The sequence below is a fragment of the Juglans regia genome, chromosome 4, assembly GCF_001411555.2.
Source record: "Juglans regia cultivar Chandler chromosome 4, Walnut 2.0, whole genome shotgun sequence".
NCBI classification, from domain to species: Eukaryota; Viridiplantae; Streptophyta; class Magnoliopsida; order Fagales; family Juglandaceae; genus Juglans; species Juglans regia.
In genome coordinates, this window is record NC_049904.1 from 16,516,127 (window position 1) to 16,529,190 (window position 13,064).

The 13,064-nt window shown below is 34.1% G+C and overlaps 1 protein-coding gene across 5 annotated transcripts; it reads left to right on the forward strand.

The window, feature by feature from the left end:
• The first annotated feature begins 1,638 nt into the window (after nt 1-1,638).
• Nucleotides 1,639-10,196, forward strand: LOC109004716 (lysine-specific demethylase JMJ18-like). Of its 5 annotated transcripts, none has more exons than XM_035689799.1 (12): nt 1,639-1,866; nt 2,253-2,305; nt 2,450-2,530; nt 3,253-3,330; nt 3,454-3,966; nt 4,066-4,290; nt 5,428-5,589; nt 6,220-6,588; nt 6,699-7,773; nt 7,889-7,992; nt 8,709-8,906; nt 9,565-10,196. In XM_035689799.1, the coding sequence occupies exons 3-12, from the start codon at nt 2,489-2,491 to the stop codon at nt 9,712-9,714; spliced, it is 2,916 nt and encodes a 971-aa protein (XP_035545692.1). In that variant the 5' UTR covers nt 1,639-1,866; nt 2,253-2,305; nt 2,450-2,488; the 3' UTR covers nt 9,715-10,196. The 5 variants fall into 5 exon arrangements, with proteins under 5 accessions (XP_035545692.1, XP_035545691.1, XP_035545695.1 ...); XM_035689798.1 differs by having other exon boundaries at nt 1,639-1,858; XM_035689802.1 differs by lacking the exon at nt 2,253-2,305.
• Nucleotides 10,197-13,064: the final 2,868 nt, after the last annotated feature.

Sequence of the window (13,064 nt, forward strand, 5' to 3'; positions counted from 1 at the left end):
TTTTTGGTATTTAATATCATATTAAAAGACCATAATTATTAGGATAAAGTTCTCCAATTTTCAACTGTCACGCATCTTTTATTAATTGTAAAAAATTTATTAAATAATTTTGAAATACATTAAAAAAAAACTATAAGGTGCAATATCATTAAAAAGTGACTGAAAAATCATCTGGCATTCATTACCTTATGGTAAGTCCCCATGCAAAGCTGTTGCCAACCCAAATTCTTAAATTGGAAAACAAATTAAATGAATCAAATCCTTTCTTTAAAAACAATTCAGAGAGACCAAGAAAGTCAAAGAAAATCAGAGGAAAATCTTCGGGCATTCCCTTATGGAGTGGTATCTTTGGACATGATTGGTCGCCCTTTGTAAGCTGATGGGTCTCCTCCTATTTCGCGGTCTAAGGTGAGGAATACTCTTATCTTACATTTGTATTTTGAGAAGTCATGTGTTAACTAAACAGATTAATTAGGTGTCATTCACTCTCATTTCATGTGATTCTAATATGTTTCACCAAGATTCGAAAAAACAATTCGATTCAGGCTGATTTAGCGGATGCAAATTGAATTGGTAAGAAACCGAATTTATTTTAGTGAACATTTTGAATCGTTCATTAAACCGTTTCAATCAACCGATTCTAACCGATTTTAGATCAATTTGAACCTATTCCAACCGATTCAAAACTTTATTTTTTTTTAAGTTGTCTAACAATTGAGTTTTTTCTTTTAACTTTTTGTACAAAAATATAATAGAACTAAACATATATTAACTTTTTCATCATTGTATTCAATAAGAATTGTTGAAAAATCGAATGATAAAACGTGTAGTTCTTTATTTTTTTAGCTGAACAAACAATTAAAGAGATAATTGAGTATTTTATTTTAAATTTATTATTGTGCATAAAATATTACATTTGTGATGTGTTTATAACTTCATGGTCTTTATATTTTTTCTATATAAGGCAAAAAAAAAAAATGTCGACTATTGAGATTAAATACATAAATTACATATTTTTATTTGTTGAAATTACATATTTATACTATTTTATACATAATATAAAATGCTTAAATTACATTAAATATGAATTTTTATACTTTTTATCAATATTAAAATATCTGATTCAAAATTGTTGTCTATCACTCATTTGGCATCCGCATATCAAAGTGATTACATAAAAATAAATCTATAAATTAATATAGTATGTCAGATTATAAAATTACATTTATTATAAAATAGATTTAATAAATTTTATAAAATCACATCAATTTATAAATTTATTTTAAATAATCTTTTTATATTTATAATAATTCTCTTTCTTTCTATGAATCTTATATCAGTAATCTCAAAAAAGAAAAAAAGAAAAATCAGATGTTACTCACGTGCACAAATGATATCATACAATTTTTCTTCCTGTGACCAGGATAAAATAAATTTCACATTAGCAAAAATGTACGACAACCGACCGGACGTGCAGAAGCTAAGAGTTATGTCGTTTGAGTGTGTCAGTGTCGTTGTAATCCCACAGAGAGAGAGGGTACTGATGGTACAATGTGTCTTGTTTATGTTACAGACAACCTGTGGTTAGTTGGTTGGATTTCAGTCACCGGTTTCCGTTAATACTGCGTGCGTTTTTTTTTTTTTTAATTAATGGGGTCGGTCTAATGTTTGATTTGGATCGGATTTCCTCGTATCAGCAGTCCTTATCCTACTTTATTTAGTTTTTATTTTCCTATTCACATATTTTCTTTCAAATAAATTTCCACAAAAATAAAGAAACAAAAATGCAGGAGAAGTGAGCATCAACTGCACTTTACACGTCTTTCAATCTTCAATCTTAGCCCTTCGCCTTCTTAAGGTACGACGGTACGTACCCATTTCCTTTATTTTATTTTCTTTGTTCTTTCCTTTTCCTTTTCATTCTTCGTTTTATTTATTTATTTATTTATTTTTTTCTTGTTGATAACTACTGCTTGGTTTTCACCTGCTTTCATTCCCATTACTGTCCACTGATTATATTTTCTTTTGGGTTTTTTTTTTTTTTTAAAAAATGAATTTGTTTTACTTGGTCAATTCTTATTCTTTTATTAGAAAATTATATTTTGATTAAAAATTCCCCCTTTTTTCTAGGGTTTCAGAATTTATTCCTTTTCAAGATTGCAATGGGCTTTGAATTTGCAATTTAACGTTTCTTTTTACGGAGATTTTTATTTTCTTGTGTGATATTTCTGGGTTAAGTTTTATCTTTTCAGAAAGTAGAAACAAACTGTTTTTTGGGACTGCTGTTGGGGAGCTCTAGGAATTGGTACAGATTGCTATCCTTCTTTCTCACCCGAATCATGTATTCAATTTTATGGGTCAAGTTTGTTTTTTGTAAAGAAATGTACTGTTTTCTGATTAATTGCTTCTGCATTGATTTGGGCTGATCATTAAAATCGTTTTTCTCCAGGTATCGATTGGTAATTTAGGGTTTACATCTTTGTACCCAATGGAACAGTTGAAATTGACTGCAGAATCTCATGTCAAAGAGGTTAGGGTTTTTATTCCGTCCATTGAATTGTATCATTTGTCCAATATATCTGTTTTATGCATCCAACTGACATGATCATCGGGTTTTACGTTTTACTTTCAGTTCGCATATTTTATTCTCTCTCTTATGACTCACCCTACACACGTTGCAAATATGATCCATCCTCATTTCTATCCATCATCAAATTTACAGAGGTGCATTTTCATAGAGATTTTGTGTTTGACTATAATGTATCTTATTCAGATAAGTGCATGCAGTGTTCAAATTGTGGGTCTCAGAGAAGATATTCATAACCATTCCTTCACAAAATATTTGTGTTTGCCATGTAGCTTCATCATTGTAACGTTTGTGCAATTAAACTAAGAACATATAAAAAATAAGCGTTTGGCTGTGTGATGAAATGCTATCCACTCTTTTGTTTCCCAAAGGATTTGAAACAATATCATCACTATATGGAAAGAAGCCATTTTTGGAAGTTATTGAGTTGCTTTTTGTATACTGTTGATAGATTTTGAAACACTTTTTTTTTTCTTGAAATATTATCTTAGTTATATTTGATAATAAAATTATAGCGCCAATCACCTATTTCTAAAATAATAATTAATCTGAAGTTCTTTCTGAAGCAAGGTGGCTTATGCGTTTTCAATGGGTTAGGTAAATGCTTCTTTGCTTTCCCCTGCTGTTTCACGATCTTAAGTGAGATTATATTTGATATGTTGCAGATAACAGCTAGATGGGATCCAGTTCATGCATGCCGACCTACCATTGATGAAGCACCTGTATTTTACCCAACTATCGAGGTATTCTCCTTTCAAGAAGAATATTTGATGTTATTTTCGTACTTTTTTTTCAATGCTAGAGCTTCATCATTATTTTGTCTTTTGTGGTGGGGTTATTTTGTTGTTTGATTCTGTGTTTGTTAGGAATTTGAAGATACACTTGGTTACATAACAAAAATACGCCCAAAGGCAGAACCATATGGCATATGTCGGATTGTTCCTCCATCTTCTTGGATTCCACCCTGTCCTCTTAAGGAGAGAGATATATGGGACCGTGTTAAATTTTCTACGCGGATTCAGCAAGTTGACTTGCTTCAAAATAGGGAACCCATGAGAAAGAAAGGCAGAGGCAGGAAGCGAAAACGAAGAAAGCACTCAAGAATGGGAACCAGCAGGGGACGCACAAATTCTGATTCAGAAGCTAATGTTGCTTTTGAGAGTGATGAGAAGTTTGGATTTCAATCAGGATCAGACTTCACACTTGCAGATTTTCAGAGATATGCTGATGCTTTTAAAGAGTGCTATTTTGGGTTAAAGGGTGCTAAAGAGGACTTAAATTCTAGTGAAACTGAAGAGAAAAAAGGATGGGACCTCTCTGTGGAGGATATTGAAGGTGAATACTGGCGGATAGTAGAGCAACCAACAGATGAGGTTGAGGTATGGAATTAGTGTATCCATATGGCTGTCTCTTTTGTATATTATGTTTGTTTGTCTGTTGATGCAAAAGTTGTACATTCTTTTATTGTCATGTTGCAGGTATACTATGGGGCTGACTTGGAAACAGGAGCATTTGGTAGTGGGTTTCCCAAGGTATCTTCTGTGGTATCCAAAATCGACTCAGATCGATATGCGATGTCTGGTTGGAATCTGAATAACCTACCACGCCTGCCAGGTTCTGTACTAAGTTTTGAAGAAAGTGATATCTCAGGAGTTCTAGTGCCATGGCTCTATGTTGGGATGTGCTTTTCTTCTTTCTGTTGGGTATGTCAATGGAGCTACTTATCAAATTTCCAGATGAATAAATGAGTTAATTAGAAAGTTTTAATGTGTACTTTTTGAGTTTATTGATGTCTTATTCACTGCCCTATTGTTTTTAATGCACTATTCGAATCATATATAAGTAAAAAAATTGTTCTATATTTTTCATAGACTTGACATCTTGGAAAGGTGCTAAACTGAAATTGGGTGACGTCTTGGGTTAGGATAGATTTCTTTTATGGAAGTTGAGCTGGGAAACAATACACTAAATTGAACCTATGAAAAAGGAACTCTAAATTGAAGCTTTTTACTGTTGCAGAAGAAAACTTACATGTCCAAGCTTAGCATGGTTTCAAATGTTTGCAGAATTTATGATTTTCTATTGCTATGTACCATATTCACTAATATATACTTTATCTATTTGGGAACCAGTAATTATGGAAGTTGAGCTGGGAAACAATACACTAAATTGAACCTATGAAAAAGGAACTCTAAATTGAAGCTTTTTACTGTTGCAGAAGAAAACTTACATATCCAAGCTTAGCATGGTTTCAAATGTTTGCAGAATTTATGATTTTCTATTGCTATGTACCATATTCACTAATATATACTTTATCTATTTGGAACCAGTAATTAAATTATGACTCTTTAAAATGTTTTATTGTTTTCAAGAGTGTTGAATCTCCGCAAAATATTGATTTACAACTTAAAGCTGTGATAGTTTTGGGAAGAGAAAAGCTCTTGCCTCCAAAGTCCAAACCCAGTTGACCACCAACTATTTCCCTAAAACGACCGAGTAACAGCGAAGTCACCTGGATCCTGGTGCTCACATGAGGGCCCCCTTTTTATTGATATATTGGTGGTAAATAAAGGTTGAAGTGTGTGTATAAATTCTTATATGTACCAGGGTATATTTCTTAAAATTCCTTGGGGGCTGTTAATTCATATGTTACTTAACAAACATGTTTCTCCTGTTTATTAGGAAGTCGTGTGAAAAAGTTCACCATACTTATCTTATTCCATGTACGATAGATATTATGTTAACTTCCCCTAACACCTCTGAACTCAAAATATATTTTGCATAACTTTTCTTCTCATCAAAATGTAATGTGGTTTCTTTCTTCTTTGGATTTGGGACAGCATGTTGAGGACCATCACCTTTATTCACTAAACTATCTACACTGGGGTGAACCTAAGATGTGGTATGGAGTACCTGGAAGCCATGCTTCCACTTTGGAAAATGCAATGAGAAAGCATTTACCTGATTTATTTGAAGAACAGCCAGATTTACTTAATGAACTGGTAAGATAGTCTCTTTGCACTTTCTTTATTGCTATTGGAATAAATATTTTCTTTAATATAGTTTGGTTTAAATGCAAGTTTGGTCAGAAAATGGTTAGAAAATAATTTACATGGTGACTTTTTAGATGATTTTCGCAAGATCTCACTTATTGTTTTCAATTAGTATCTTTTAGTTGATGAATTATCATTAGTGGTTAATTACCCAAAGCAATTGCACATCAATTTTATGCTATACATTTTAGGCAGCGAAGAAAGGTGAAGACCTTTTGTAAGTGAGCAAAGTGGTCTTAAAAGACAAATGCGGGCACACCTCTTTGTTCAGCCAGTATCTGGTATACTACTAAAAGATAGGAATAAGAGCCTGTGGGGCAATTGAAGTGGTGCTTATTGAAAATTTCTGCATCAGTGACTGCTGTATTGAATTAATCCTATATATTTTCCCTTTTTTCCTGGCCTCTTTGTGTCACTTGACTGTCCATCTCCAACAAATAATATCAGTCAGGTTCAACCACTCACCTCCTCATTGCCCAAGGGAATGAGTGCTTCCACATGCTATTTGTCTCTTCTTTTGCTCATCAATTTTAAGACTGCATTTCAGGCATTACAATTACAACTTGTTTCTTGAGACAGGTCACTCAGCTATCTCCTTCGGTTCTAAGATCTGAGGGTGTACCAGTATATCGGGCTGTTCAGCATTCTGGTGAATTCATTCTTACCTTTCCAAGGGCATACCACTCTGGATTTAATTGTGGTTTCAACTGTGCGGAGGCGGTGAATGTGGCCCCTGTTGATTGGTTAGTGCATGGCCAGACTGCAGTGGAGCTTTATAGTGAGCAGTGTCGGAAGACATCGATTTCCCATGACAAATTGCTATTAGGATCTGCTCTGGAAGCTGTACAGGCCCTTTGGGAACTATCCATTATGGGAAAGGAAACTGCCAAAAATTTGAGATGGAAAGGTCTTTGTGGGAAAGATGGGGTACTGACCAATGCAGTCAAGGTGAATTACTCCTCTCTCCCCCTTATTTTCCCACTTTTCACCGTGAATAAATCACATGTTTGTATACAACTTAGAGAACTTACTTTTTTAATCATTGCTACCGTTGACAGACAAGGGTAAAGATGGAAAAGGAAAGATTAGATAATCTTCATAGTCAATTGAAGTTGCAAAAGATGGAAAGGGACTTCGATGTGGAGAAAGAGAGAGAATGCTCATCTTGCTATTATGACTTGCACCTATCTGCTGCCAGCTGCAAGTGTTCTCCTGATCAGTTTTCATGTCTTAAACATGCCAACCATTTCTGTTCATGTGAAATAGACAATAGATTTGTGCTTCTGCGCTACTCTATGAGTGAGTTGAACACACTGGTTGACGCATTGGAAGGAAGCGTGGATGCAATAAAAGTATGGCCATCAGATGCTAGAAAGGCCATCTGTGTAGCTAAACCAGATATTAAAAGTGACACATACGGAACCAAGTCTTATGATCAAAAGGAAAGTTTATCTTTTTGCCTGGAAACTGAAGAGAAATTAAACTTAAATGTGCCCTGCACTTCATATAGCCTTCGTTTTTCAGAAGTTATCCAGTCAGAATCTCAGCATGGATCATTTAGTGTATGCACATCTCATATGAGTATAGATAGTCAAAATAAGATCATGAATGACAAAACTGTAGTCATGAACGGTGAAGGTAAGGTGGAGCAGGATTGCTGTATTGATTTGAACCTCAACATTATGTGTGATGACCATGAAAGTGGGCTGCTACGTACATCAGATAGCCATAATAGCAAGGCTGTCACAAATGGGGAGACCTCTATGTCAAATTGCAAACAAAAAAATGTTGATAGATCATATTCAGCAAGAGAACTAGATAAAGTGCAACATGATAGCATCTACAATCCATCAGTTTGTCAAGTTCTTACAAGCAGAGATTATCCTTCATGTTCGAGAGGTATTAAGCATACTGGTTCAGTTGTAGGTAACAAGCTGTTTGGGGTTGATATTTTATCTTTGCATCCACATTCTGAAGTGCCATCAGACAGATCTTTAGAAACCGGAATTGCGGATACTTTATTCAATGGTAGTTATCCAATACAACAGTTAGATCCTTGTGTTGAGCCTATAAATCTTGGGACACTCATGTTTGGCAGGCTTTGGTGCAGTAAGCAGGCCATATTCCCAAAAGGTAAACAAATTTGCTGGATCCTGTAAAATACCTTCAATTTGTTCCTTTCCATTCGATGCTGTAATTTTACAGAGGATACCATCACTTTCTTCTCAATTTGGGTTACATTGTGCAGGATATAGGACCCGTGTAAAGTTTTTTAGCGTGCTCAATCCAACAAAAATTTGTAGTTACATATCAGAAGTCCTCGATGCTGGCTTTCTTGGGCCATTGTTTAAGGTGTAACTTTCTTTCTTTGCATCCTGCTTTTAGATTTTTTATGTCTGTTTTGGGTATTAATATGATGATAACCAACAGGGTTATAGTCATCTGTTTGGGTCGATGCATATTTACTACTTTTTGAAAAGAAGTTCTCGTAACCGTTAATCTCCTCTTTCAGTACATGGCACCAGATTTGGGCTCGTTCCCTTGTCTAGACTGATATTCGAGGTAGCCTTGGAGCTAGATTAATTCTTGGTGGTTTTTCAAGCATGACTTCTCTTGATTGATGTGCTGCTATTGTAGTCAGTTTGGCTTGTTTGTTTCAGCCCAAAGCCAAATTTGTAATTGAATCTTCTAGTTATAGTTAGATTTGATCAGCCTGAAAATTAAATGTGAACAAAAATCTGACAACTTGAATTTAAAATGACAACAGACAAGCCTCTACTATACACATGACCACAATTTTGCTTTGTTTTTTTCTTCATAATAAATTTGAACACATTTAAATTTGATAGAGACATGCTTTTCTGTATACATTTAGATGCTACATGCTGTGAGAACAATGGCTTGATTTTATAATCTAAGAAATTGCACTCACTGATGAACCACTAATGACATATTGGAACACATATTGAAGTAATGAATCACACCGTTACACAATAAATGTTTGTAACTTAAGTTTGTGTCTTTTTATTAATATGCATTTTACCTCTCACTTTTGATGGGAATTCCAGGTTACTTTAGAAGAATCTCCAAGTGAGACATTCACAAACTTCTCAGCAGAAAAGTGCTGGGAAATGGTGCTCCAGAGGATAAAAAACGAAATTATACAAAAGAGCAGCCTAGGGGAACGGGGACAGCCCTCTTTGCAGCCTTTGCAGAGTGTTAATGGGCTTGAAATGTTTGGGTTTCTCTCTCCACGGATTATTCAGGTAAAATATCTTCATGCAATCTTAAGTGCATTCATTTGTGCTTTTGTATAGAATCTCTAATACCTGACAACTGAATTGGTTTGAGAATAGAATTGTAACTCTTTTCCTTTTTTATTAGCAAAAGCTGATATATTTTGCATCTTTGTTGGAGTAGATTTTCTTATCCATCCTACAAGCTTGTGCTTGCGCTTTATTTATTAAATTACTTCTGTCAAGCATGAGTGCATCCCCCTACTGTCTGCAAAACAATGTATTTGTTCCAAAGAGGCCTGAAGTAAGTAATGAGTAATTAACAATAATGCTTTTATTGTATCTGCTTTTCCTTACAAAATAGAGTTTGTTGAAAGCCCAATGCTTTTTTCTCCCTCTTTTGTCGTTGTTACTTTCTTTTTGATACATGATAGTTGTTTTTCTTTTGGATTGTTTGAGAGCTACTCTTGCAAGCATGTACTCTTGCAGACATGAATGTCTTGCTTTCAGACAGGCACACGCACATTTGCAAATGTATGCACATTACTTTGTTTCTGTTCTATTTACTTGTCCACATGCTTGCGCTTGCAAACATAGATACTTGTTGATTTTCATTTTGCTGTTACATGCATCTGTTGCAGTTTAACTTTTGAATTCCGTGTTCTGGTTCTGACTGTATTGCTCTCAGGCTATTGAGGCTCTTGATCCCAATCATCGATGTGTGGAGTACTGGAATCACAGATGCATGGTACCTGTGACTTTGGATGCCAATAAGTACTCATGGACATTGAGTTCCTGTACAGAAGACAGGAAGGAAAAAAACTTAGCATCAACTTGACAAAGCAAGACCCGGATAATCCATCCAAAGGGCAAGGTCACCATGACTTAACTGATGAAGAGTTACAGCTAGCACTATGAGGAAACCCGAAAAAATTGACAAAAAATGTAGGATATTTATTCTGCAGTGGAGAGTGCCATTGACACCATTGATAGAGAAGATCCAGAAATCCTGTAGATAGAATAAGGATTAGAAATAGGTCCAACCATTCTTTTTCATTGAAGGTAACTTCTTATTCCCATTTAGTCAAATAGGCCAGATTCTTTCAAAGATCTATAACAGGCAAAGAGAAATCCTTGTGTGAGTTGTGCACAGATGTCAGATGTGCCCACCAATGATGAGCATGATGTAGAGTCTTAATTTGATGATTCAGAACTCATTAAAGGATCTCAATTAAGGCTGCTTCTACCTTGGAAAAGTTTACCAGTTTTGGTTTAATTGTCTTCCCCAGTCTTACACCTCTCACTGTATATGTTGATGCAGTTTTTGTTCAATTGTCTTCCTGCTTTCCTACTGCCCTTATTTCCTAGTGATTTGCATAGAGTAAACATTTGGAAAGACACCTTGGTTGGTTTTCCAATTATATCAAACTTTTCTCAAGGTTTGACCCGTCCGTAAGGCCTGTTTGGATACGTAAACATTCTCAATCCATCTCATCTTATAATTATAATTTTTTTAAATTTCCATACAAAATATAATAAACAATTCAATTTTTTTAAATTTAAAATAATAATAATATTAAAAAATAATATTTTAATAATATTTTATTTAATTCATTTAAAATCATCTCATCTCACTATCGAGAGCTAAATTGATCTCCCTTTATCATTTGAAAATTTGACTTCTCTGACATGTTTATATGATTCGGTGCACGACTTCTTATAAGTTGAATGGCGGACATAAAAGCATCTAATCAAGCTTTGTTTGGGAGTGGTAACTTGCTATCAGCAATAAAGTGATTCAAAGGGCTGGAAGCCAAGATCTCTTTGACATGTTGGGTTTTCTGAGTACTTTTTGGGTTGGTTTGTTTTAAAAGGAGATGGATGCATAAGTGACAAGATAAAAGAGGCTTTCTATGACGATATAATGGGGTAGTTCTATTAAATTTCTAAATGATTGGATTGAAGAATCGGTTTGGAATTGAGTTAAAAAATTAAAAAGCATAATCTTCATTGACAAAAGCATTGTTTTGAAACCACATGCAACCAACATATAAAAATTAGCTTAGATAGATAATTGTTTGTGTAAAGGAGATCCGGTCATTGTGAGGTTACGCCACGTGGCAATGCCATGTCAGTGCGTACAAAACTCCTTGAGTTTGTTCTATGCCCTTACACATTTGTCTCCTAACAGCTTTGTCGATTCACACTAAGGTTAGACATGAGTAGTGGACTACGGGACACACATATCACACACCTCCATAGCATGGGAATTAGAGGTATAATCGGTCCGATTTGGTTTTGTTTTGAATAAAATTTAAGATCGAATCGGTATGTATCGATTTTATATTTTCGAAAACTGATTACGCACCGGTTATCCTCCTAAACTGGTACATCCGGTTTTTTTATTTTAATAGTATTATAAGTATTATGGTATAAAATGTAATTAATATACTAATGTATACTAATTAATTAAAATGAAACGTAATTAATATACTAATATATATTAGTATTACTAATATATTATGTATTTATTAAAATGAACATGTTGAGAATTTATAAGGCCATAAAATATTATTAATATATGTATTTTATATTTAAAGCATATGATCAAATAAATTTTCATTTTTAAGATTAAGATTTTATGTTATAAATTATAATAACATTGTCTTATATATAATTATAATTTATATTATTATACATAGTATATACATAAATTTTATATAATATTAAAAATATTCTATATAATATTAAAAAAATTAATTTAAAATATATAATATAGTGAACCGGTCTGATCCGGTCCTAAAAACTATAGAACCGGAACAAAATAACTCAATAGGATTGAAATTCATTTGGGAATTTTAAGAAACACAAATAGAAATATGTCCCATAATATACATTAAACAGATTCTTTTTCTTTTTTGATACAACTGATTATTTTTCTATACATAGTTATAAAAATAAATAGAGTACTATAGGTTGAACCGCCAACAAGGTCTAAAGATTTAAAAACTTGCACTTTACTTCAATTAAGTGCAAGCTAGCTTGTGCTTTATGAATGCCTAGGCTCGAGATGGCACTGTTTCACCAACACTAGAAATTTACATATCAAATCATGATATGGCACAATAGACTTTACTCCATGAGAAAGAATAGTAGTATCTTAGGAGGCGCGGGATAAGATCTAGCTATCGAGAATATGATACCAAAATAATTCTTTCTGATCATCTTGCATTAATGGCTATCCGTAGCATTTCATTTCATTTATCAGCGGCAACAGTACTACATCTCAATATGGCTTCCATGGTAGGTAAGAACCATTTAAATCCGACTCTGCCCATGATGCTACCCAATAAATCCCTCTACTTTCTCTTAAAAATGTACATTATTCTAAAGATAAGTTAAAAATTCAACAATACTTTTAGGGACGAAATCTAGTGGAACTGGTCGAAAGCATTCGAACGAGAATATTCTTTTGGGACGAAACCGTTTCATTCGAATCAAACTCGGTACCAGACCGAACTCACCAGTTCATTCCAGTCTGGTTTACCGGTTCACCAATTTTCGTTTACACCCCTAATTCTTCCACCCCTAATTCTTCTCATTGAAGATCCTCAACTGGCTCTCTCTATGACCATCCATAACCTTTTTCCAACTAGGCTTTTTGGATAATATAATGCTAGGGGCACTGGATGAACACATGAAGTTTTGTACGTGCTGACATGGCACCATGTGATTGTGCCACATCAGCATGAATAGTAATCTTCATTGACAAAAGCATTGTTTTGAAACCACATGCAAGTTTACAAGCAACATATAAAAATTAGCTTAGATAGATAATTGTTTGTGTAAAGGAGATCTGGTCATTGTGAGGTTAAGCCACGTGGCAATGCCATGTCAGTGCGTACAAAACTCCTTGAGTTTGTTCTATGCCCGTACACATCTTTGTCTCCTAACAGCTTTATTAATTCACATTAAGGTTGGACATGAGTAGTGGACTACGGGACACACATATTTCACACACCTCCATAGCATGGAAATTATGGGTGTAACCGATCCGGTTCGATCCCGTTTTATATAAAATTTAGGATCGAATTGGTATGTATTGATTTTATATTTTTGAAAATAGATTACGCACCGATTATTCTCCTAAACCGGTACTTCTAATTTTACCAGTTCTGGTCTAATTTT

Excerpts from the sequence above, each read along its gene's own strand:
- LOC109004716 (XM_035689799.1), top strand. The coding sequence starts at position 2,489 with ATGGAACAGTTGAAATTGACTGCAGAATCTCATGTCAAAGAG. Across the intron at positions 3,967-4,065 it reads AACCAACAGATGAGGTTGAG|GTATACTATGGGGCTGACTT; the intron begins GTATGGAATTAG and ends GTCATGTTGCAG. Across the intron at positions 8,907-9,564 it reads TCTCTCCACGGATTATTCAG|GCTATTGAGGCTCTTGATCC; the intron begins GTAAAATATCTT and ends TATTGCTCTCAG.